Below are 27,564 nucleotides of genomic sequence, written 5' to 3' on the forward strand. Positions count from 1 at the left end.
CAGATTACCATAAATTACTTATTTGGTCAAAATGATGACTTAGAAATGTAAAAAGCAAAAATCTTTTATAATACTTTACAAATTTTTCTAAAGAAAAGATTAGCGCCATAAGAGCACATTGTTGTGTTTTTATTTCAATGCTCAATTTACAAAAAACCCATACAATACCTTTTTGAGTTTAATGTTCACACAAAGAATATCTTTGGAAATATTTATTATTTATATTTCTTCTACAACTTGTTTGAATTTTTAGCTTTATCTTATTTAATTGAAAACAATTGTTTGTCCTTAGGCAATAATTTATATTTCCATGCCTTCTTATAATTTTTTATTTAAAACACACTTTACTGTTCTTATACACCTCACATGTAAATCTACTTCCCGTGGTTTTCATTACATGTTATAATGGCAACTTCTAGCAATTTTAACTTTAATATAAAACCAGGTAAGTTATTTTAATTATGTGCTGGGGCAGCCAAGAGTTGGACTCCTTGCAGCACAGTTAAGTATATGGTTATATCCATTTGTCCTTAGGCCTTACGAACTGTGAAGCAAAGTTGAATGGTCCTCAAAAACCTAAAAAGCAGTTTATAACCTTAAAACATTTAGCAACCCTCATATCTCACCTTCATACTTCAGTCCACCAACTCATATATTGATGACATTTCTGTTTTATTAATAATCTTTAAGGTGGATTTTATTTCTCAAAGATGAAAAGTCATGTGAGCTAAAATGTACAAAGCTTTTTTCTTACCTTCAAAAAATATTTGAACCAAGTTCTTATTCTTTAAGTGAAGTTATTAGATGTTCTTTTATAGACATCACACACACATAACACATATATAAATACACTGCAGAAGAAAACCCAGTAGCCATAAGTTGCTTTTTTTTTTTTTTTTTTTGCCAATTTTCTGATTGAATTAATGGCCTCTCATGCATGCATTACAGTAGCAAGACAAAATGAAGAAAAAAAAATCGGTTGGCTGAGAAGAAATCTTTTCTCAACAAAATAACTTCCTAGAAGAGAAAAACATAAAGGTCATTTAAATACAGCTATAATTTGGATATCTACCTTTAATTAAGTTGAGCACTCTTTAAGAATTTTTTAAAAATTGCTTATTACCTGATTCCAGCAGCACCAAGCAGCTAGTATTTCCAGCTTTCAAACTTTACCAAAGGTAACTTACTAGGCGCTCAGAAGAAAAAAAATTAAGGCCGTTGAATTTTTTTAACGCAAATGTCAAACTGAATTCGCAAATGTCAAAAGTTATATGCCTTTTGCTTAAAAGTGACTGACAATGTGAAGAAAAGAAAAAAAAAGACAAGTGTACGGCAAAGAAGAAAATTGTCATTCTTATGCAAATAAGTTCCCTCAACAGAAAGAAAAACTTAATTTCTGTTCGATGAGGCTGCATCTTTTGACCGATTAAAGGGAAGACCCCATGGATTACTAGGATTTTCCAGACAAGAGGAGATGGGAGTGAAGGGCCTCTATTCACCTGTTCATCCTGCATGTGCCTGGGGCTGTTGAGGTGGGATGCTGCACAGTTTCCTCTACTCTCAAAGAAGTCCAAGGATGAAAATGTTTACACACAAAAGAAAAAAAGATGCTTTTGGTTTACATCTTACCCTTCCTTAAGCTCCACATCTAAACACTGAAATGTTATAGATCTTTATTTTTAGTTCAGCTCAAACTAGCAACTTGTCACATGACTAGGAATGAATAGGCTAATGGACACACTGAAAGGTGAGAAGTAAAGTTTTTTGAGCAAAAAAGAAAAAGAAAAAAGAACTGTCAGAAAGTGAGAGTGACTTTTGTTAACAGGCCCTAACCTCACAGGCTGATGAACACTAGGTCATCACATAGCAACTGAAGAGTCCAGGCTCCTCTTCTGCCAAAAAGTGTGAATTTTCATGGCTGCACCTTTTTTTTTTTCCCAGTGCACATGTGGGCATTATTTAGAGAGAAACAGTCAGGAAAGGATGGGCATTATCCAAAACCAGAAGTCCAATTTTTCAGCCTTCAGGCTGTTTTAGGTTTAAAGGCAGAGTTTCTCTCAGGACTTTTGACTGTCTCCTGTTGCTATCACTCAAAATGAGAATAGTTCCCTTGGCCATCTCCTGTCTCTGTAACTCAGAATGAGAAAACAACAGTCTCTTTAACAAATGTGGTGGAGAATAGTAAATTTCCAAATGAAAAAACTTAAATTGAACCTTATCACAAGCATGAACATAAAATGAAGTAGCACTTATTTTCATAGCTGTTGTAAATAATTTTCTTCTTGAAATTCTATTTCAGGCAACTTATTCTTGGCATGAAAAAATGCCCCTAATTTTTTATGTGAATTTAGTATTCTGCCACTGTACTAATTTCTTTATTAATTCTCAATATTTTTAGTGTAGTATTTCAATGTTGCTTTATAGACAATTATGTGATCTGCAAGCAGAGGCAATTTTACATTCTCCCTTTTTATTTGGATGTCTTTCATTTCTTTCTCTTGTGTAAATAATCAGGCTGGGACTGCCAGTGCTCTGTTGAATAAAAGTGGTAAAAGTAGACATCATTGTCTTGTTCCAGGTCTTACATAAAAAACTTTCTTCTTTTCTTGTTTAGTGTGATATTAGCTATTGATTTCTATATTTTGCCTTAACTGGGTTGAAGTACATACCATGTATACCTAATTTGTTCAGTTGTTTTAATCACAAATGCATATTCAATTTTTCCAAGTACTTTTTCTGCATCTAGAATAAAAAATAAAGTTGTCTATCAGTAAACTTAATTAAAATGATAAACACTATACTATAAATTATAAAACATTGATGAAGAAACTAAAACACGAAAAATTTGAGATATACTTTTTGCTCATGAGTTATAAAAATATTATTAAAATGGCTATGCTACTCAATGTAATCTACAGATTCAATGCAAACTCTATAAAAATCAAAAACATTTTTTTTCACAGAAACAAAAAAAGGCCTAAAATTTATAGCGACAAAAAAAACCTTCCAAATACCAAATTAATCTTGTTAAAAAAGAACAAAGTGCCGGGCGCGGTGGCTCACGCCTGTAATCCCAGCACTTTGGGAGGCCGAGGCGGGCGGATCACAAGGTCAGGAGATCGAGACCACAGTGAAACCCCGTCTCTACTAAAAGTACAAAAAATTTAGCCGGGCGCGGTGGCGGCGCCTGTAGTCCCAGCTACTCGGGAGGCTGAGGCAGGAGAATGGCGGGAACCCGGGAGGCGGAGCTTGCAGTGAGCCGAGATCGCGCCACTGCACTCCAGCCTGGGCGACAGAGGGAGACTCTGTCTCGAAAAAAAAAAAAAAAAAAAAAAAAGAGCAAAGCTGAAAGTGTCAAACTGTCTGACTTCAAAATATACTGTAAAGCTATAGCAAGCAAAAGTGAATGATACTGACAAGGAAAACAGACACATAGACCAAAGTATCCAGTAATTCCAGTAATAAATTCTTTAACCTAGAGCCAAGTAAATTTTAAGTTGTTTAGAACACACATTTAAGAAAAGGCAAACTTTTCAATGAATGGTGCTAGGAAAATTGATTATTTAAACGAATACAACTTGATGCCTACCTTTTGCTATATTAAAACAACTTAATTAAAAATAAATAGACGATTTAAATGTAAAACTTAAACTTATAAAATTATTTGAGGCCGGGCGCGGTGGCTCAAGCCTGTAATCCCAGCACCTTGGGAGGCCGAGACGGGCGGATCACGAGGTAAGGAGATCGAGACCATCCTGGCTAACACCGTGAAACCCCGTCTCTACTAAAAAAATGCAAAAAACTAGCCGGGCGAAGTGGCGGGTGCCTGTAGTCCCAGCTACTCGGGAGGCTGAGGCAGGAGAATGGCGGGAACCCGGGGGGCGGAGCTTGCAGTGAGCTGAGATCCGGCCACTGCACTCCAGCCCGGGGAACAGAGCGAGACTCCGTCTCAAAAAAAAAAAATAAAATAAAAAATAAAATAAAATAAAATAAAATTATTTGAATAAAACAGAAAAATTCTTTACCAAATAGGACAGGGAAAAAAAAAAAATTAAGGAAGACCTCAAAAGTAAAGGCAACAAAAGCAAAATCAGGCAAGTGAAACTATCAGAATCTAAAAAAAAAAAAAAAGAAAAAAAAAATTACATAACAAAAATAAATTAACAAAGTGAACAGACCACCTATGGTGTGGGAGAATATATTTGCAAAATATACAAAAGACAAGTGATAAACATATAAAATATATAACAAACTTAACAACAAAAATAACACATAAATTAGTAACAGGCCGAAGATTTTATGTGACATTTATCCAATGAAGAGATACAAATGACCAAGTACATGCAAAGATGCTCAGCATTATTATTAAAAAACTGCAAATCAAAGCCACAATATGATAACAAACCACTTCAGTTAATATGACTATAATCAGAAATAGTACTTGCCTTGTCTTTTGAACAGGAGTCTTTGTGACATATCTCTGGGCCTATGACTCTCCTTGTATGCCTGGACACTGTCCACAAGGGTCATTGTGCCATACAACTGGGTGTAGCCCTAAAGTTTTGTGACTTTTCTGCCAGGAGCTTGCCTACAAAGAGAATATTGGAACATTTCTGCCTCAGCATTTAGGTTATGTGTCTGTCATGGCTGTTTCATTACCACAGTGGAAATTTTGACACATACCTAGGCACAGCTCACAGGCATCATAATGACTCTCATATGTAGACCCCTCAAATAAAAGTAATTTTGACTCTTGTAACTTATTTTAGAAACATGAGTGGTGTCTTAGGTTTCTTTCTGGTAAAAAGTTTGCAGAAGATTATAACAGCCTCAGATTTTTATAAAGCCCAAGGCTTGTTCAGAAAGGGCATAACAGAACCCAGCAGAATGGTAAAATTGTAAGTCTCATGCACACCTAGCTGACAGTAAGGACTGCCATGTCTCACATTTATGAAGCCAACTGTCACTCATGAAAACAGTACATGTGTGGTATTGTAAATCTCATCTTTGGAATATTCTGCCACTGTAAATGTGAACTAAATCTTTGCCAAGCATCTGTGTGATTTGACTCTCCAGACTAGTTCCAGCCCATATATGGGATTGTGATCGCTACCTGGGCTAGTCTCTAGATGATGTGACTCTCCTGCCTGGGCCCTTCTCTCAGTAAGGATTGTAAAGTATCACAGAATCTAAAACCCAGGTGATGTTACATTCTTGCCTGGGTCATGTCCACAGACATCATTGTGACATATTGCTGTGTCCACCACTTAGGTGATATACCTCTCCTCTCTGGTATGGATTCTGAACATGAGGGAAGGAGTGACATATTACTAGGCCAGGCAAGCAGGATGCTGCTCATTTGTCTGGACTATGTGTCAAGAAGCGCAAAGTGACCTATCTCTGAGCCTGTCACCTAGGTGATGTGACTCAATGCTTGGACCTCACCCAAATAGAGCACTGTGACCAGAAAGTTAAACCTGCACCAAGGTAACGTAACTCCTTCACCTTGGTTCTTTCCTAACAGAGCCTTACAACATGTCTATGGACTTAACACTGAGGTCATGTGGCTCTTCTCCCTGGTTTCTACCCATGTGTCAGATTGTGAGGTATACCTAAAGGAGCACCTTGGCCATATGACTCTCCTTTTCTGCCTGAGTCATGCCTTTCAGGGGCATCGGGACATATCTCTGAGCCCATGACCTAAGTGATATGACTCTCTTCCCCTGACTGGGCCTTTAAAATAGTGAAATTGTGCATATTACTGAATCCAGCATTTATGTCATATGACTGCTATTTTTTCTAAACCATGCTAGAGTCCTGAATAAAGAGGGAATTATTGTGTACTAGTGGACCCAGCACCCTGATGATGCTTTTGTCCTGAATATGTCAGAGCCACAGAATGTATTTTGACGTATTTTCAGTCCGTTCTGTAGCTGTTTGGTTCTCATCCGTTGGCTGTTTTTTCACATGTGGGATTGTGTTATATTGCCAGGTCCAGCCTTAGTTAATGTCACCCTCCTTCCTAGATTCTGCCTAGAGAGAGCATCGTGACATGTTGCCTGTCACATCTGTTAAGTGATGTTACTCATTTTCTTAATTTTCGGGTCACAAATGGGATAATGACATATATTTTGCTTCACCTTACAGGCACAATAGTTAAAATTATATAGGGAATCAGCCAATAGAAGATATTTTGCCTCTCATTGCTAGGCTTAGGGCAATAGGTAAAATATGTTTTTGTACAAAGCTCACAGAAGTTTACAACACTAATTCATATTGTGTAAACTGCTTGAGTGGTACAGACTTTTATAAAAAGTCCTAGCAAAAAGTTAAGATTGTGACTCTCAATTACATACCCAGGTTAAAGTAAAAGTTGGCAGCATCTCACATTACAAAGCCCAGTATTGAGGTACTAAGCCCAACTAGTGAAAACACTACAAGGATGGATTTGTGATTCTCATATGTGGATCTGGCCATAGGTGCGATTGTGACTCATTTTTGGACACAACTTACAGGCATACAATTGGTTCTTATTTCAGGACTCAGGCTAAATGAGAGATGTTGACTGTCATACCTGGGTTTAAGACAATATATTAAAATTGTGAGTCCATATGAGCGTATCAGTTTGAGAATAGTTTGCAGCTCTTCTGTATGTCATATAAAGCCCTCAAATTGTGTACAGGATGTCATACAATGGCCCCCCATACATGTGACATCGTGACATGTATACACACCAAGCTAACAAAGATGACACTCTCAAAGATGAGAAGATTGTGTCATATTACTGGGTCTAGTTAAGAGGTGTTAAAAGTTTTGCTTAAATTGTTTTATATATGTGAATTGTGACAGATCCATGGGTCAGAATCTTAATAATGTGACTCTTCTGCCTGGGGTCTGCCAGCACAGAATATTATCACATATCTCTCAGCCTATCAGCTAGGTGATTTGTCTATTTGGCCTGTGCTTTGCCCCAAGGGACACTGGAAATCACTGGATGTAGCACCTAAGAAATGGGATTCTTCTCTTCTGCCTAGGTCATGACCACTAAAGGAATTATGACATACTGCTGAGTGCAAAATGTAGCTAATGCAACTCTCCTCCATATTCTTGAGTCTGCCAAAAGAGGGAGTTATTACATATTGCTAAGCTCAGCACCTAAGTGCTTTGACTGTCCTCGTTGTGTTCAACTATGTCTACAGTGGACATGGCATCATATTACTTGAGACTGTACCCAGGAAATGTGCCTCTTCTGACTTGGCCCAGCCTCAAAGAAAATTATAATGTATCCTGAGCTCAGAATCCAGGTGATAAGACTCTCTTACTTTGTTTCTGCCCATAGGTGAAATTGTGACATGTACCTGCCTTCAGCTCACATGCAGAAATATAACAATCATACCTGGACACAGAAATAAGATATATTTTGACTCTCATAACCAGTCTTACGACCATAAATAAAGTAATGGGTCACCTTATTGGATAAAATTTACTGAAAATTATGACACTCAGGCATATCATATGAAGGCAGAGTGGTACATAGAGTGTCATAACAGGAAACAGCCTTTCACAGGTGTTATTGTGACATTTACCTTTGCTCAGCTCTTGACTGATTTAGTAAATCTGCCTAGTTAAAGCCCACAGATGACATTTTGACATATACCTGGGCAAAGAACGTTGGTGATTTGGCTCTTCTGTCTTAAAGGTGTACTCAGAAGAGATTGTAACATGTTTTTCACACATCATTTAAGTTATGTGACTCTTTTCTCCTACGTGAACCCTGCTTCCAGTGAAGAGGGTAGCATTTTGAAGCACTTAATCCACATGATATGACTATGTTGCCTGGGTCCTTTCAAGAGGAATCATTGTGACATACTTTTGGGCACATTATTTAGGTGGTATGACTCTCCTCCCCTCCTGGTAGGCAAAGCTAACAGACATGATAATGACTTTTATATATGGACCCAGGCAATAGCTGAAATTTTGACTTTCATAACTATTTTGAGGTATATTAATGATGTCCAGGGTCTCCTTTTGACAAAAATTTTACAGATTACCACACTCACACATATTTTATAATACATTTGAGTTTTATGGAGAGTGTCATAACAGGGCTTAACAGAGAGGAAACTGTGCATCTCATGTGCACACCCAGCTGACAGTAAGAACTTTCACCATCACAGATGAATGGAGGCAACTGTCATACATGCGAACAGTACAGGTGTAGTATTGTAAATATGATGCCTATAATTTTATTCCATTGTGACTCTGATATAAATCACTGCCAAACACCTGTGTAATTTCACTCTTCAGACTGGTTCCAGTCTACTTATGGGATTTTGATATCTACCTGGCCCAACCTTAAAGTGATGTGACTTTCCTATTTGGACCCTGCTCTCGGTAAGAATTGTCATATCACTAGTCTAGCACCCAGGTGATGTTACATTCTTGCTTGCACCATGCCCACTGACATCACTGTGACATATCACTGTGTTCATCAGTTAGAAGACTTAACTCTACTCTTTGGAATGGGCGCTGCACACAGGGCAAACTAGTGACATATTTCTGGGCCAGGTACACAGGTGATGATATTCTTTTGTCAGAGTCGTATCTAAAAGAGGGCATTTTAACATATCACAAGGCCTATGATGTAGGTGATATGGCTCTTCTGCTTGCAGCCTGCCCACTTAAAGTGTGACATATTGCTAGGTCAGGCACAAAGGTGATGATACTCTTTGCCACGGCCACGCTTTAAGGAAGGCTTTGTGACATATCTCTGTGCCTATCACCTAGGTGATGTACTTCCTGTTTGACCCTGCTCACATAGAGCATTGTGACATAAAGGTGGAATCTGCACCTAGGTGATGTAACTTTCTTGTCTGGGTTCCTTTCTAAAGGGAACTTGTGAATATATCAGGACCCAGAACCAGATGATATAGCTCTTAATCCTGGTTTCTGTCCACATATTAAATTATGACATATACCTAAAGAAGCACCTAGGTAAGATGACTCTCATTTTCTGCCTGAGCCCTGCCCACTGGTCACATTGGGCCTTGACTCTGAGCCCACGACCTAATTTATGTGACTCTCTTCTGTCTGAGCTATTACAGTGGGAATATTATGATATATTTATGAGACCAGCAATGAGGCAATGTGACTCTCATCTTGTTGCTGAATAATGCCCATGAACAGGACTTTTGCAGTATTTCAGGGCCCAGCACTCAGATGATGTTACCCTTTTGCCTAGGTTGTGTATAAAGAGAGAATTATGGCATATTGCTTAGTCCAGCAACTGAATGATATGACTTTTCTGCCTGTCCCAGAGCCATAGAAGGTATTTTGACGTATCTTTGGCCCATTAAGTAGGTGTTTTGGCTCTTACCACTTTGCTTGAGTTTTCCATGTGTGGTTGTATTGTATTGCTGGCTCTGGCACCCAGTTAATGTTACCCTCTTTCCTAGGCACCCAGGAAAGGCACCTAGAAAAGGCCCCTAAAGAGGGCATCATGTCAAGAAATCCCTAGAGAAAGCATTGTGACACACTGCTTCTCAAAGCACCTAAAGGATTTGCGGCAGTGCCCCTCACACAGGGGCACCCGCTGTGGGGGTCTGCCCACAGACCCTGATGCAGTGATAAATGAATACAGTACACTGACACACAGATATTCTGCTTTTCCGGTCCAGCTTAGTGTGTGTTCAAGTGGCTTACAGACACCCTACTGAGTCCTGTAAACAGCTGCTATGTGGTCTCAATCAGCTAGTGATACTTGCACTTATTCAATAAGATTAATTAACAAAAGCTGGAGGCAACGCCATTATAGGGTAATACACATTGTGAACTTCCTGATTAGAAAGCACTTAATCATCAACAGTACACCAAAGTTTAGTCTTAAGATCACATGAATAAACACGCTAGCTAGGTAAACTACTTCACCTTCCTTTATTACTACTTTAATTTGTTTAACTAAATGTTAAGATCAGGTTGCCTTCAACCATATCTATTACAAAAGTGATGTAAAATTCTTGGCCTTCCTAGAAGATTTGTGTCAATCTCTATAACTATCTTGACTATATTTTGTACCAGCCTGATTGAAACCCAACAGTGATGTTTAACTTCTGCCTAGAATTTGACCAAAAATGGGATTATGACATACACCTTGCTTTAGTTCAAAGGCATGATTATCACGTTTATATTGGGATTCATCCAATAGGAGATATTTTGCCTGTCAACACTAAGTTAAGATCAATAGGTAAGGTCCTTCATTGCATATTTGTAGAAAGCTCACAGAAGTTTACAACACTAACTCATATCATAAAAACTTCTTGGGTGGTGCAGAGAATTTCTTAACAACGTCCAACAAAAAGTTAAGATTGTGACTCACGACTACACACTTAGTGATAGTAAAAGTTGTTACCATCCTACATTTTAAAGCCCATTGTTGAGTTCCTGAGTCTAATAAGTGAATAGAGCACCAAGTTAGAATTGGGACTTTCATAAGTGAATCTGGCCACAGGTGGGATGGTAACTCTTTTCTGGACCCAGTTCATAGGCATAATAATGGTCTCATCCCTGAAACCATCCTATAGGAGAGATATTGACTTTCATACCTGGGTTTAGGGCAGTATATAAGATCATGAGTTTATACAAGCTTTTGGGCCTCAGACAGCTGTTCAACTCTTGTACATGTTGTATAAAGTTCTCAGATGTTGTTGAGACTGTCAAATAATGGAGAGCACACACATGAGATTGTAACTCTTATATACACAACTAGCTAACTATTAATGATGTCACCCTTAAAGATGAAGAGATTTCATCATATCCCTTGGCCTAGTACCATGGTGCTGAGACTTTTTGATTTAAATTTCTTTCTCTAAGATAATTGTTACATATCACTGGGTCAGAATCATGATAATGTGATACCTCAGCCTGGGTCCTGCAAACAGGAAATATTTTGGCATATCTTTGTGCCAATTGGCTAGGTGATATGCCTCTCCTACCAGTGCCCTGTCCAAAGGGAAACTGTGACATATCACTAGATTTAGCATCTAGGTAATGTGACTCACCTCTCCTTCCTGGATCCTACCCACTGAAGAAATTGTGATATACGACTGAGTGCAAGAGTTAGGGACATGACTCTCCTTTTGGTCCTTGACTCTGCCAAGAATGGGAATTATTAAATATTACTGAGCTCAGCACCCAGATGGTGTGATTCTCTTTTTTTGTTGTTGTTTGTTTGTTTTCTTTAAACCTGTGTACATTGGGCATGGTAGACATATTAGTTGATGCTGTATACACGTGATGTGGCTCTTCTGCCTGGTTTCTGCCCACATGTTAGATTGTGACATATAACTAGGGAAGCACCTAGGTCTTATGACTTTCCTTTTCTACCTGAGCCCCGCCTACTGGGGACACTGGAATACATCTCTGAACCCATGACTTAAGTGAAGTGACTCTCTTCTTCTGCCTGGTCTTTACAATGGTGGGACTGTGACATATTGCTGAGACCTGGACTCAGGTTATTTGACCCTCCTTTCTCTCCCAAACCATGCCCACAAACAGAAATTTGGACCTATTTCAGGACCAAGCACTCAGAAAATGTTACTCTCTTACCTGGGTCCTGAATATAGAGAAAAATGGCATTTTGCTGGGCCACGCACCCTGATAATGTGACTCTCAGGACTGTGCCAGAGTCATAGAAGGTATTTTGACATCACTTGGGCACATTATGGGGGTGTTTTGGCTCACATCTATTGGCTTCTTTTTCTCCACATGTGGGACTGTGTTATAATGCTGAGTAGATCAACAAACTAATGACCAAAGAACACTGGTGGTAGCTGGACATTCTGTTGGGAATTACTTTCCAGTGAGGAGAAATGAGACTGGGAACCTGCTTTAACAGGCAGTCTGGCCATGTCTATTTAGAACACCTGTACTGTGCTAAGACATCCTTTCTGCCACCCGTCAGCTTGGACTTCTCAAAGCATAAAGATTGGAATGGTTAAGATTCCAAAGCAGCAAAGATGGTGGCCCACTCATCTTTCCAGTAGCTCCATCTTACAGTGGAGTAGTGATGTTACCAATGGTTGGCTGGAAATCTAAGCCTGTAGATCTTACCCTTTGAGGCACTGTGGAAGTGGGTCCTACAGACCATCACTTCTCAGTCCCCTGGATTCTACCTCTTTTCTATGGGTATGTACCGGTGTATACTCTCCTGCTTTGCTGGAGTTGCGGCTAATTTCTTTGGGTGGGCTGGAAAACCAGAGTATCTAAGGCTCTTGAATCTCTGCACAGGCCTGAGTGGCTGCTCTGCTGAAACTCCATGCAACTCTGTGTGTTAAACTGAAAGCCATGGTGAAGTGGGTTCATGAGGGTATCTCCTTACCTGAGGGTGGCAGAGATCTGTGGGATAATCATGCGTTCCTAGGGTCAAACATGCACTCACTGCTTTACTGGGTGGGGAAGATCCCTTGGCTCCATGTTGTTGCCAGGTGGCCCATTTTCCTGCTTTGGTCTACTGTATTCTCCTTAAGTTAAGTTGTTTCTGTGATTAGTCCCAATATAAGCACCTGTATGTTTCAGTTGAAGGCAATATATAACACAATCTAACATGTGACACCTTGCATTCTCTCTTTGAGAACTACACAGTCTAGCTGCCTCTATTCAGGAATGTTGATCACTTTCCTCAAAAAGAAACCTACTTTTTTATGTTGAAAGAAATTGTGCCATGTGCAATGGCTCATGCCTGTAATCCTAGCACTTTGGGTGGCAGAGGTGGTCAGATCATGAGGTCAAGAGATTGAGATCATACTGGCCAACAAGGTGAAACTCTGTCTCTACTAAAAATACAAAAAAATTAGCTGGGCACAGTGGTATGCACCTTTAGTCTCAGGTACTCAGGAGACTGAGGCAGGAGAATCTCTTAAACCTGGGAGGCATAGATTATAGTGAATTGAGATCATGACAATTCACTCCTGCCTATCAACAGGGTGACACTCCAACTCAAAAAACAATAGTAATAATAAAAAACAAATAAATAAATAGAAATAAAAAATTAATATTTTTTTCAAAACAAATATTGATGTAATTTAACTCTGACATTTGCTGCTATGTCTTCATTCCTAGAATTTATGTCACAATTTCACCTTTGGATAGAGACAAGACAGAAGATTTACATAATCTGGGTGCTGAGCCAAAAATATATCTTAATCTCCCCTGTAGGCAGGACCTAGTCAGTAGTGTCATATCACCTGTGTTCAATCTCAAATAATATGTCACCATGCCCTCTGTATAAGGGTTGAAAAAATAGTGGATAGCCACAACTTCTAGGGGCTCGGCTTAGGAATATGTTATGATTCTCTCTTCTCAGAGTCCAGAAAAAAGGGGAAAGTCACATCACATAGGTTTTGCACTCTGTGGTATGTCACCTTTTCTTCAGTTGGCAGAATCCAGGCAGAAGAGGAGTGTCACATCCTCTTCTACCTAGCAATATAACTACACATTGCTAGTTATATCTAGCAATATGTCACAGGGTCCCATGTGAGCAAGGCACTGGGGAGAGACACAACACCTAGCCGATAGACCGAGACTTATGTGATAAAATCCCCTGTTGGATGGGTCCAAGCAGAAGAGTAATATTATTATGATTCTGACCCAGAGATAGTTCACAACACAACTATGGTAAAGGATTTAAGCCAAAAATTCTGAATACCTAGGGGTACTAGACCTAGCGATATGACACAATCTCCTCATCTGTTAAGATGACATCTTTAACTGTTAGCCTGGTGTGTATATAAAGGTCCTAATATCATGTGTGTTCTGGCTTATAGTATGACACACTCTATAACATGAGAAGGCTTTATGCAACATGTGTGAAAGTTGAAAACCACTCTGAGGCCTACCCGCTTGTATTGACTCACAATCTTACATATTGCTTAAAACCCAGTTATGATAGTCAACATCTCTCTTAAAGTCTAGGTTTAGACAGGAGCCTAAGATAACGCATTATTATACCTGTTATCTTAGTCCAGAAACGAGTTAACATCTCACCTGTAGTGTAATAAACAGTCATGATCTTAACTTTTTCTGGTCCCTGTTATAAAACTCTGTGTATTACCCAAAAAGTTTATAAAATATGGGTTAGTACAGTAATCTTCTATGAGCTATGTACAAATATGCAACTCATAACTTTACTTATTGCCCTAAGTGGAAAGATGAGAGGCAAAATATCTACAATTGGTGGAATCCCAATTTAAGTTTTGTTATCATGCCTCTGCATTGAATCAATGTAAATTTCATAATCTCATTTGTAGGAAAAAAATATGGCATGAGGGTAGCACAACTTAGATGTTGTGCTAAGCAACATATCACAATGCCATCTTTAGGCAGGGTCTAGAAATAAGGGTTACATTAACTGGGTGCTGAACCCAGCAATGTGACACAAACCTAAATGTGGAAAAAAATTCCAGACAAATGATGAACGCCTACAAAATGAGCCCAAGATAGGTGAAGTACTTTCTGTTGCTCTGGCACAGTCTGGAGTGTTATATCATCAAGGTGTGGGGCCAAGAAATATGCCATATTTCTCTTTTTATGCAGGACCCAGGCAGAAGAGGGACATCATCTGAGTGCTGAGCCCTGCGATACATCAAAATTTCATAGGCATAGTTCGGGGAAAAAAAAAGAAGAGTCATGTTATGTAAGTATTGGGCTTAGCAATATGTCACATCACCCCATTGTAAACTCAGGCAGAAGAAAAGGGTCACATCATTTAAGACACGTGCTCATATATATGGCCCAATGTCCCAAGTGGGCAGGGCTGAGGTAGGTGAAAAGAGTCATATCACATAGGTGCTTCCCTAGGTATATAACACAATCTAACATGTGACATGAAACCAGGCAGAAGATTTACATCACCTTGATGCTGGGTCTTGAGAAATGTCACGAGGCTCACTTAGGACAGGTCCCAGGCAAGAGAGATACAAAAAATATGTGCAGGTTGTACCCTTCTACCCTTATGCCACAATGTTACATGAGGGCAGGACCTGAGTAGGAACTCATACCACCTAAGTGATATGATCAGAGACATGACACAATGTCTTCTTTGAGTTATGGCATTGGTGACAGAGTACCATTACCTGTGTGCCTAGCCTAGCAATATGTCACTATCCAGGCAAGCCAGACCCAAGCATAAGAGCAGCAGCACCTAGGATATAGGCCAAGAGATTTATCACAATGCTCTCTTTAGTACATGGCCCCAGCAAAAGAGTATCATCACCTGCATGCTCTGCCCAGCCATATGTCACTATCCCCCACTGTATGCAGGGCTCATTCTACAGAGGAGAGTTACATCACCTAAGTGGTTGACACAGTAATATATCACAATGATTTCTGTGGGCATGGCTCAGACAAAAATGTAACATTACCTAAGTGCATGATCTAGTGATATGTTGCGGTAGATTTTGAGAGCAGGGCCCTGACAGGAGAGTCACATTAGCTAGAGGCTAGCCCAGGTCGATATCATAATAACATATGTGGGCTGGAACTAGTTTGGAGAGTCAAATGTCACAGATGATGGGCAAAGACTAATATCACAATTACACTGGCAGAAAATTCCTGGGATGAGATTTACTATGTCCCACATGTCTTGTTCTCATTTGTGACAGTCGACTTCATATATATGTGACATTGACAGTTCTTTTTTTTTTTTTTTTTTTTGAGACGGAGTCTCGCTCTGCCGCCCAGGTTGGAGTACAGTGGCCGGATCTCAGCTCACTGCAAGTTCCGCCTCCCAGGTTTACGCCATTCTCCTGTCTCAGTCTCCCGAGTAGCGACATTGACAGTTCTTACTGTCTGCTGGGTGAGCACGTGAGAGTCAAAATTTGACTCTTCTGCTGGGTTCTGTTATGACATTCTCTGTACAATCCAAGGGCTTTAGAAATAACTAAGGCTGCTATAATCTTCTGTGACCTATTTACTAGAAAGAGATTTAGTCACTCGTATTTCTAAAACAAATTATGAGAGTCACAATAACTTCTATTCTTGGGATCCACATATAAGAATCATTATCAGGCCTGTGAGTTGTGCCTAGGTACATTTACTCTTTGGTAACGAAGCAGGCAAAACAGTCACAAACCTAAATGCTTAGGCAAAACATGTTTTAATATTCTCCTTTTAGGCAAATTCCTGGCAGAAAAATTGCATAACTTTGGGGCTACACCCAACTGTATGGCACAATGCCCCTTGTGGGCAGTGTCCAGGCATATGAGGAGAGTCAGATCACCTAAATAATAGGCCTAGAGATCTGTCACAATGTGTTCTGTTTAGAGGTCCAGACACGAGCGTCATATTACTTGGATGCCGTGCTTAGAAATGCTATAATTCCCAGTGGAAGCAGGATCCAGGCAGGAGAGGAGAGTCAAGTAACCAAGATGATAGGTCCAGAGACATGTTACAATCCTTCCTGGGGTATTGTTAAGACAGGAGAGTTAAATCACAAAGATGCTTAGCTGAGGTATATGTCCAAACCTTAATTGTGGGTTACACCTAGGCAGAATCATGTTATCACTTAAGAGCTTGGTAAAAGTATATGTCACAATAATACTGGTGAATAAAGTGGAAGTCACCATCTTGCATATGTCCTGGCTCCAAGTGTAACAGTCATGATTAGTCCTCTTATCTAGTCTGAAAATTATAGCCCAATATCACCTGTGGGCACAGAGCAACAAGAAGACCACAACACCTGGTAGGGTGCTGGTTCAGTGAGATGTCACAGTCCTTCTTGTCCTTCCAGGACCCTGGAAGAAGAATCATATCACCTGGATGCTGGTTTTAGTGGTATGTCAAAGTTCCCCCTGTGGGCTGTGCTAAGGAAGGAGAGGAGACTAACTTTGCTAGGCAATTGACATAGGTATATGTTACAGTGGTCGCTATGTGGAGGACCAAAATATGAAAGTGACCTCCACTTGGCTCTGGGTTTAGCAATATGTCACAACCTCCCCTGTGGTCAGGGTGAGGTTAAAGAGAAGGAACATCAACTGGGTGCCGAGCCAAATGATATGTTACAAAGCTTGCTGTTAACATTTTGCCTTAACTGCATGAAATAGCATACCATCTCTACCTAATTTGTTGGCAGGGCCCAAGATGGAGAGCCACATAACTGAGCTGATAAGCCCAGGTATATATCACAATGCCTACCGTTGGGAATGTCCCCAGCAAAAGATTACCCTCAGCTGTATGCCTGGCCTTGCAATATGTCACTATCTTTTCTTTGTGCCGGGTCCATTTCAGAGAGGAGTGTTACGTTACCTATGGTGGACACAGAAATATGTCACAATAATTTCAGTGGGCATGGCACAGGCAAGAATGTAAGATCGCCTGGATGCCAGATCCAGTGATAAGTCACAATTCTTACTGAGAGTGGGACCCAGGCAGGAGAGTCACATTACCTTGAGGTTGGCCTAGTTAGATATCACAATTCCATATATGGGCTGGAACAAGTCTGGAGAGTCAGATTACATAGGTATTTGCCAAAGATTTCTATCACAACCACACTGCCAGAAAATTCCAAAGTTGAGATTTACAACACCATATATATTCTGTTTTCATGTGTGACATTTGAATTCAACCATGTGAGATGATGACAGTCCTTACTGCCAGTTGGGTGTGCATACAAGACTCATAATTTCATCCGTGTGCTGGGCTCTGCTTTGCCTCTGTCTGTATAAGCCAAAGACTGTGTAAAGTACGTTTGAATGTTGTAATCTTTTATGACCTTTGTATAAGAAGGTGATTCAGGACATCACACATGTCCCTAAACCTAGTTATAAGAGTCAGAATATCCTCTATTGGCTGATTCTACATATAAGAGACATCATTCCTGTGATCTGTGCCTAGGTATATGTTACAATTCCCTCTGTGGTTACGAAGCAGGCACAACAGTCACATCACCTAAATGCAGGGACAGAAATATTCCAATAATCTCTTTGTGGGCATGGTCCTGTCAGTAATGTCACAATTCTTGTGTGCTAGGTCCAGCTCTGTGGCACAATGTCCCTTCTGTACAATGTCCAGGCAGAAGAGGACCATCATATTACCTAAAAGATGGGCCCAAAAATATGCCACAATGCCCCCTGTTGACAGGGTCCAGGGCCAGAGAGTAATATCTTTTGAATGCAGTGTTTATAAATGCTATGGACACTAAAAGAAGCAGGGTACCGACAACAGACAAGAGACATGTAACCTAGGTGATGGGTACAGAAATATATAACACCACCCTCTGAAAACACTGTTAAGATAGCACTCTCAAATCACCAAGGTGCTTGGCCCAGATACTTGTCAAAATCTCATTTGTTGGCTATGCCGTGGCAGAATTATTAAATCACTCAGGAGCTGGGCAAATGTGTACGTCACAATTTCACTGATGGAAACGCTTAAGAATAAGACTCACTATCCTTCACATACCCTGGCTCCAGGCATATGAGCTATTAGGCTTTTCTTATCATCTCAGATATATGACACAATATCACTTGTGATCAGAGAGAAGGCAAGAAAGTCACATTATCTATGTGGGTGCCGGTCTAGGGAAATGTGGTCAGGAACCACGCTGAAGGGTCACATCACTTGGATGCTGCTTTCAGTAACATATCAAAACCCCCTCTGTGGTCAGGACTTTGGCAAGACAGGAGACTCACTTCACCTTGGTATGTGTCACAGATATATGTCACAATATCTGCTGTGCAGTACCAAGGCTGGAGAGTGAACTCACATTGTTGCTGGACCCAGTAATATGTCACAATCTGCTTGTGTTCATGGCCCAGGCAAAAACAAAGAAACCGCATGTAGGTCTTGGGCCAAGTGATATGTTACAATGCTTTTTGTTGACAGAACCCCCAAAAAGAGAATAGTATACTCTGGATGTAGAGCCCAGTTATGTGCCACAATGCCCTATAAGTGCAGGGCCATGGCAGTAGAAGAGAGTCACATTACTTAAGTGATGGACCTAGAGAGAAGATATAATTCTATGTGTAGGCAGTTTTTAGGCAGATAATTCACATCACTTGAGTGATAGTCCCAGTGATACATAAAAGTGCCATTTGTAGGCAGAACAAAGAAAGATACATATTGCTAATGTGTTTGTTTCCACAGGGTACAATATTATCTGTGGTCTGGGCCTAGAAAAGAGAGTCAAAATGTTCATGTTCTGGGCATAGTCAGAATCACACACTCAGAAAGTTTTGGAAGTAAGTTTCACATCTCACATGAGTCCTGGTTTCATGTATGTGAGTCAATTTTTTCCACGAGTTAAGTCAAAGTAGAGGAGTAACAATCTCAACAATGGGCAAGATCCTTCTATAAGATGCCCAATCCCACTTGAAGACTGTGTTCCAGTTGGGGAGTCACAGCAACACAGATGTGCTGAAACATGATTGAAATGCTACCAAACCACTTGTGAATCATATCTATGTATTAGACTAATTATTTCAAACTTTTGTGTGTAAGATTTAGTACCTCATTCCTAGGCTCTGTTCTTGTAGGAGAATGACAATCCTGTCAGCTAGGTGTGCCAGAAAAAAAAAAAAAAAAGGTTACTTTGTCTCCTGGTTTTTGGTGTCTGTTATAACACTCTTTGTACCATTAAGTCTTTTTATGATATACCTGAGTGTTATAATCCTTCGTGAAGCTTATACAGGAAGAAAAAGAGAAGAATTTCTCCACCTAGGTGCTGGGATCCGCAGTAGGTAATAATCCCCTTTCTTGGTAGAGTCTAGAATATTAAGGAGAGTCATCACCTAGGTTTTGCAATCAGCAGTATGTCACAATTTGTTGGTGAGCAGGACCCAGGCAGGAGATGAGAGTCATTACCTAGACGTTAGGTCTACTGATATTTTACAGTGTCTTTGGGGAGCAGGACACAGGCAGAAGAGAAAAATCATCTAGCTTATAGACCCAGAGATATATGATAATATCCTCTGTTTGCAGGGTCCAGGCAGAAGTGTCACATTATTATAATTCTAACCCAATGATGTGTCACAATGCACCCACTGGAAGGAATTTAAGCCCTAAAGTCTCAATACCTGGATACTAGGTCTTGTAATGTGCCAAATTTCTTTGTCTTTGAGGGTAACACCATGAACTGTGAGCTGCATGTGTATATGAGAGTCACAATCTTACATATTTCCTGGGCCATTTCATGACACATATAGCACTTGAAAGCTGTTTACAGCACGCATGATGGTTTAAACCACTCTGAGTCCTACATGCTCGTATGGATTCAAAATCTTACATACTGCCCTAAACCTAGGTATGATATTCAATATCTCTTCCCTAGGCTGGGTTCAGGAATTAGGCCTATTATTATGCAACCTTCTTATCTTTAAGGTTGACACCATTAACTGTTAGCTAGTTGTGTATATGAGAGTCACAAACTCATGTATGTGCTGGTCGTTGTATTACACTCTCTACAGCATTTAAGAACATTATAAAACATGCATGACAGATGCAAACTTCTCTGAGGCCTAATGCTTATATGAAGTCAGGATCTTATATTGCCTTAAAGCCACACATGACAGTCAACAGATCTTGTATAGGCTGACAGCTCTTGTATAGACTGACTTCAGGGATATGACCATTATTACGCCTCTGAGTTGGATCCAGAAATGAGTCACCATGTCACCTGTGGCCCACAATTGTGAATGGAAGTTCATTCATGATTTGGCTCTCTGTTTGTGTGTTATTGGTGTATAAGAATGCTTGTGATTTTTGTACATTGATTTTGTATCCTGACACTTTGCTGAAGTTGCTTATCAGCTTAAGGAGATTTTGCACTGAGACGATGGGGTTTTCTAAATATACAATCATGTCATCTGCAAACAGGGACAAATTGACTTCCTCTTTTCCTAATTGAACACCCTTTATTTCTTTCTCATGCCTGATTGCACTGGCCAGAAATTCCGACACTATGTTGAATAGGAGTGGTGAGAGAGGGCATCTCTGTCTTGTGCCAGTTTTCAAGGGGAATGCTTCCAGTTTTTGCCCATTCAGTATGATATTGGTTGTGGGTTTGTCATAAATAGCTCTTATTATTTTGAGATATGTTCTATCAATACCGAATTTATTGAGAATTTTTATCATGAACGCTGTTGAATTTTGTCAAAGGCCTTTTCTGCATCTATTAAGATAATCATGTGGTTTTTGTCTTTGGTTCTGTTTATGTGCTAGATTACGTTTATTGATTTGTGTATGTTGAACCAGCCTTGCATCCCAGGGATGAAGCCCACTTGATCATGGTGGATAAGCTTTTTGATGTGCTGCTGGATTTAGTTTGCCAGTATTTCACTGAGGATTTTTGCATCAGTGTTCATCAGGAATATTGGTCTAAATTCTCTTTTTTGTTGTGTCTCTGCCAGGCTTTGGTATCAGGATGATGTTGGCCTCATAAAATGAGTTAGTGAGGATTCCCTCTTTTTCTATTGATTGAAATAGTTTCAGAAGGAATGGTACCAGCTCCTCCTTGTACCTCTGGTAGAATTCGGCTGTGAATCTGTCCGGTCCTATACTTTTTTTGGTTGGTAGGATATTAATTATGACCTCAATTTCAGAGCCTGCTATTGGTCTATTCAGGGATTCAACTTCCTCTTCGTTTAGTCTTGGGAGAGTGTATGTGTCCAGGAATTTATCCATCTCTTCAAAGTTTTCTAGCTTATTTGAGTAGAGGTGTTTATAGTATACTCTGATAGTAGTTTGTATTTTTATGGGGTTGGTGGTGATATCCCCTTTATCATTTTTTATTGCATTTATTTGGTTCTTCTCTCTTTTCCTCTTTATTAGTCTTGCTAGCGGTCTATCAATTTTGTTGATCTTTTCAAAAATCAGCTCCTGGATTCATTGATTTTTTGAAGGTTTTTTTGTGTCTCTATCTCCTTCAGCTCTGCTCTGATCTTAGTTATTTCTTGCCTTCTGCTAGCTTTTGAATGTGTTTGCCCTTGCTTCTCTAGTTCTTTTAATGGTGATGTTAGGGTGTCAGTTTTAGATCTTTTCTGCTTTCTCTTGTGGTCATTTAGTGCTATAAATTTCCATCTACATATGGCTTTAAATGTGTTCCAGAGATTCTGGTGTGTTGTATCTTTGTTCTCATTAGTTTCAAAGAACATCTTTATTTCTGCCTTCATTTTGTTATGTACCCAGTAGTCATTCGAGAACAGGTTGTTCAGTTTCCATGTAGTTCAGTTGAGTGGTTTTGATTGAGTTTTTTGTTTGTTTGTTTGTTTTGGTGGAGAGGAAGTAGAATTTATTGGTGAGTATTAAGAGGGGGGCAGCATATTGGAAGCCCTCATGAGTGTAGGGCCCACCATTTGTCCAGAGAACCATGACGGGGGATGCACTTGACCCCACAGCCATCTGCGATGAGCTGCTTTTCAGCCACCATGTCTTCAAATTCATCAGCATTGAACTTGGTGAAGCCCCACTTCTTTGAGATGTGGATCTTCTGGGGGCCAGGAAACTTGAACTTGGCCCTGCGCAGAGCCTCAATCACATGCTCCTTGTTCTGCAGCTTGGTGCGGATGAACATGATAACTTGGCCAATGTGAACCCTGGCCACAGTGCCCTGGGGCTCTCCAAAAGCACCTCGCATGCCTGTTTGGAGCCTGTCAGTGCCAGCACATCTTGTTGATGTGGATGACGTGGAAGGAATCATCAACATCTTGTTGATGACGTGGAAGGGGTCATCAACATCTTGTTGATGCGGATGACATAGAAGGGGTGGAGCAGCACCCGGATATAGAAGCCATCCTTGCCACAACTTTTTACCATGTACTTATTGGCACAAATTCGGGCAGCCTCCAGGGCTTCAGAGGATAGCTGCTCATATTTATCTGACACCATGTAGCCACAGAGCGGAAACTCATCCACTTTTGCCTTCTTCTGCCCCAGGTCGAAGATGCGAATCTTAGCATCAGGAACACCTGGGCAGAAGCCAGACTTTGGGTTCAGCTTGTTCTTACAATACCGGTAACAATGGGTGGGGCAGCGGCCCATGGCGACACCAGGATCTTCAGTGGTGTGCCGAAGGGAAAGAGCTTGATTGAGTTTCTTAATCCTGAGTTCTAGTTTGATTGCACTATGATCTGAGAGACAGTTTGTTATAATTTCTGTTCTTTTACATTTGCTGAGGAGTGCTTTACTGAATTCCAACTGTGTGGTCAATTTTGGAATAAGTGTGATGTACTGCTGAGAGGAGTGTATATTCTGCTGATTTGGGGTGGAGAGTTCTGTAGATGTCTATTAGGTCTGCTTGGTGAAGAGTTGAGTTCAATTCCTGGATATTCTGTTAACTTTCTGTCTCGTTGATCTGTCTAATGTTGACTGGGGTGTTAAAGTCTCCCATTTTTATTGTGTCACAATCCCACTTGTGGGCAAATGTAGGCAGAAGGGAAACATCAATTAGGTGCTAGGCCAAGCAGTATGTCACAATGCCTTTTCTAGGCAGGGGACAGAAATATAAGCAGGTATATGGTCACATTAACTGGGTGCTGGACCCAGCGTTATTACACCATCCCATATGTGGCAAAAACCCACCCAAGGTATATGAGTCAAAACACCTACATAATGGGCCCAAGATATGTCAATATAACTTCAGTGTCTCTAGTATGGGTAAGAGACTCACATCGTAAGGTTGCTAGGCTCAGTAATATGCAATGTGCCATAATATCCTTTTTTTTTTTTTTTTTGAGATGGAGTCTCGCTCTGTCACCCAGGCTGGAGTGCAGTGGCGTGATCTCGGCTAACTGCAAGCTCCATCTCCTGAGTTCATGCCATTCTCCTGCCTCAGCCTACAGGCGCCTGCCACCATGTCCGGGTGATTTTTTTGTATTTTTAGTAGAGATGGGGTTTCACCATGTTAGCCAGGATGGTCTCGATCTCCTGACCTCGTGATCCACCCGTCTCGGCCTCCCAAAGTGCTTGGATTACAGGTGTGAGTCACCGTGCCCAGCCCATAATTTCCTCTTTATACAAAACCCAGGCAAAAGATTAACATCATCTGGGTGCTGGGCTCTGTAATAGGTCACAATTCATTTTGCAGGCATGGTTCAGAAAAAAAGAGGAGAGTCACATATCCTGAGCGCTAGGGTCAGCACTGTGCCAAAATTTTGCTATCGTAAATGCCAGGCAGAAAAAGAGTCACAACACTTAGGTCCTAGGTTCGGAGATATGTCCCAATATCCCCAGTAGGCAGGGCTCAGGCAGACGAGGAGTCATATCATCTATATGCTTTCCCTAAGGATATGTCGCAACGTAACATGTGCACTGAAACTAGGCAGAAGAGTTACATCACCTGGGTGCTGGTTCCTGAGATATGTCACAAGGCTCTCTTAGGACAGCATCCAGGCAAGAGAGTTACATCACCTAGGTGGAGGTTCTTTGCTTATGCCACAATGCTCCATGTTGGTAGGGCCCAAGGAGGGAGTCACTTAACCTGGTTGATATACCCAGAGATATGTCACAATGTCCTCTATGGAGCATAGCTCTGGCAAAAGAGTGCCGTCACCTGTGTGCCTGGCCTAGAAATATGTCACTCTCCAGGTTGGCATGGCCCAAGCAGGAAAGCCACATATCCTAGGTAGATGCCTTCCTTTGGGGTAGCTCTGGCAAAAAAAGTACACTCACCTGTGTGCCTGTCCTTGAAATACATCACTATCCTTTTTTTGTGCAGGGCCCATTCCTGAGAGGAGAGTTACATCACCTATGAGGTGGACACAGAAATATTTTTCACTAATTTTAGTGGGCACTGGGCAGGCAAAAATGTAACAGCACCTGGGTGCTAGATCCAGTGATTTGTCACAATCCTTACTGAGAGAAAGGCCCAGGCAGGAGGGTCACATTACCTCGAGATTGGCCTACGTAGATACCAGAATCCCATATATGTCTGGGAGAAGTCTGGAGAGTTAAATTACACAGGTGTTGGACAAAGAGTTATATCACAATTACACTGTCGGAAAATTCCAATGATGTGATTTACAATACCACACATATTCTGTTTTCTTTCATGTGTGACAGTTGGCTTCATCCATGTGAGATGATGACAGTCATTACTGTCAGATGGGTGTGCATACAAGACTTACAATTTCATTTGTGTGCTGAGCCCTGCTTTGACTCTGTCTGTATAACCCAAAGACTTTGTAAAATGTGGGCGAATGTTGTAATCTTTTGCGGCCTTTGTACAAGAAGATGATCCAGGACATCACATATGTCCTTCAACCTAGTAATAAAAGTCAAAATATCCTCTATTGGCTGAGTTTACATGGCCATCCACAGGAACTGTCAACAACCCAGGGCCCTTCTACATTCTGGGATCCTGCTGCCTTACCCAGCAGCAGGATAATGGAAAGGTAAAGAGCTGAAATAGACAGAGTGGAGGCCACAAGCCTCACCCTCCCTCATGACAAGGGAATGAGGGGATCCTTCCCAGCCCAGGGAGCTGCTTCCCAAATACACCTGGAAACCCAGCACAAGCTGAGGGATTCACTCTGCCACAGCTGGGCATGGGGGATTTCAATGTGTGCCGGAGACCTGGATCCTAGTCGCCCTACCAGGTGTACTTTTCCTCCAGGTCACATTATGTTCACACCCTTTTTGACCCTGATGGACTGCTCATCCTCATCACATGGTGTTGGCTAGAAATGTTACTCCTGTTGCCCCAGCCGCTGTTTCAAAGTGCAGAGATGGACCAGCAGACCCCTGAGTCTTTGTCCTCCTGTCCAAGTAATATCCATAAAAACAGTAAAATAGTGGCACATTAGACCTCATGACATTTTTAAGGCTGACCTCTTTATAAGCATTTCATCCAGATATTTATGAGTTTTTCTCATTTATTTTATTTATTTATAGCTCTATTTCAAAATCAATTTTTGCTTAGAGGTATTTCAACATATAACCAAATGTCCAGAGCTATGACATACAGGTTTCAAGCTTAAAAGTCTGTATCTGCTATTATGTTGGGCAAAGTCCATCCAGCACTTATAAAAGTAAGTAATTATTAGGCATGGCCACTATAGTGATCTAAAACAAACTTTGCAATTCTTCTCAAACCCATTTGAAAATATTCCTGATGTAACTGAACATAGTACTTGCTTCTAATGAATAGAAAACAGTGCAATCATTTTCTGGATACTAGGCCACCTCTGGCCTAGGTTAGAAAAGGTGACACAGCTCTAAGTAAGTCTCCTGCTCTCATGGGGACAAACCCTTCAGGAGCTCTGGACCAGTACATCATAAAGTCTTACGCCTTGATAACACTATGCAGATGGGACATCCCATGGAAAGACTCATAAAAACAGAAGGAGATGCCCAAGGATCTCAGCAGTTCAGACCCTGCTATTTTAGTCATTCTAGCCATGGCAGCAGGGAGAAAAGAAGACACCTGCCAATGTCCCTACCCTGAGCCATCACTGGATTTCATCCTCCTGAGTGCCACTGAACCCAATCATTTGGCTGAGAGACTGTGGAAGACTGCAGAGACTGAGAGTTAGTAAATTGTAATTATTGTTATAAGCCACTAAGTTTTAGATAATTTGGAAAAGCACTTTAGACTCCTAGAAAAACTGAGTTGTCTGCTGATTTTAGTAATTGCGGAGATCTTTAAAGGCCAATGTCACGAATGTTAATACGCTGGAAAAGTCAAACCATCAAGGCTCTTCTAAACATAAGAGATCTTTACTGTCCCCTTGCTATGGCTGGAGAATAATCTAACATGTATCTGATGGAGATTTTTGAAAGCCTCTGTTCACAAATCTCTTGGTTTCATATGGGTCAAATCCTCTGGTCTGATTTAATTCTAGGCAACTGCACAACTCATCTTTCATTTTAGGCCCTGGCCTACACTCATCTTTTGATCACTGATTGTGTCTGTGTATGTGTATGTATGTTTTGTGTGTTACCATACTTTATCTGAAGGGGATAAATAATAGAGCTAGAGTTGTTTTGTAAACATAAACCATTCCAGGAAGACAATATTGCTAAACAACAGAGCTTTAAAACAGATATGAGGCAGGGCACAGAGGCTCACACCTGCACTCCCAGCAACTTGACAGGCTATTCAAGTCAGGAGTTTGAGGCAAGCCTGGCCAACATGGCAAGATTCCATGTCTAACATACCAAAGCTAGTTGGGCTTGGTGGCCCATGGATGTTGTCCCGGCTACTCAGGAAGCTTATGCAGGAGAATCCACTGAAGCCCTGGGATGGAGTTTGCACGGTACTGAGATTACATCACTGTGCTCCAGCCTGGGCACCAGAGTGAGACTCCATCTCAGAAATAAAAAAATAATAATAAAATATAAAACAGGAGAGAGCACTGAAGAGAGAAATGCATGAAACTGGGTAGGCATTATGGCTTATGCCTGGAATCGCAGTATTTTGAGAGTCTGAGGTGGGTGGATCACCTGAGGACAGGAGTTTGAGACCAGCCTCAGCAAATATTGTGAAACCTGGTCTCTACTAAACACACACACACACACACAGACACACACACACAGAGAGTTAGGATTAGTGTCATATGCCTGTGGTTGCAGCTGCTC

The 27,564-nt window shown here is 40.7% G+C and overlaps 1 protein-coding gene across 3 annotated transcripts; it reads right to left on the minus strand.

Annotated features, from left to right (window-relative positions):
- Window positions 1-22,321: 22,321 nt before the first annotated feature.
- On the minus strand, window positions 22,322-23,070 carry LOC141409521 (large ribosomal subunit protein uL16-like). Of its 3 annotated transcripts, XM_074030514.1 has the most exons (3): window positions 22,949-23,070; window positions 22,706-22,840; window positions 22,322-22,655 (listed from the first exon to the last, which is right to left on the minus strand). In XM_074030514.1, exons 1-3 carry the CDS (start codon window positions 23,026-23,028, stop codon window positions 22,322-22,324), a joined length of 549 nt encoding a protein of 182 aa, XP_073886615.1. In that variant the 5' UTR covers window positions 23,029-23,070. The 3 variants fall into 3 exon arrangements, with proteins under 3 accessions (XP_073886615.1, XP_073886617.1, XP_073886616.1); XM_074030516.1 differs by having other exon boundaries at window positions 22,706-23,028; XM_074030515.1 differs by having other exon boundaries at window positions 22,390-22,626; window positions 22,706-23,070.
- Between the last annotated feature and the right edge of the window lie 4,494 nt (window positions 23,071-27,564).

Source organism: Macaca fascicularis, chromosome Y (genome assembly GCF_037993035.2).
Source record: "Macaca fascicularis isolate 582-1 chromosome Y, T2T-MFA8v1.1".
NCBI lineage: Eukaryota > Metazoa > Chordata > Mammalia > Primates > Cercopithecidae > Macaca > Macaca fascicularis.

Excerpts from the sequence above, each read along its gene's own strand:
- LOC141409521 (XM_074030516.1), bottom strand. The coding sequence starts at position 23,028 with ATGGGCCGCTGCCCCACCCATTGTTACCGGTATTGTAAGAACAAGCTG. Across the intron at positions 22,656-22,705 it reads ATGTTGATGACCCCTTCCAC|ATGTGCTGGCACTGACAGGC; the intron begins GTCATCAACAAG and ends CACATCAACAAG.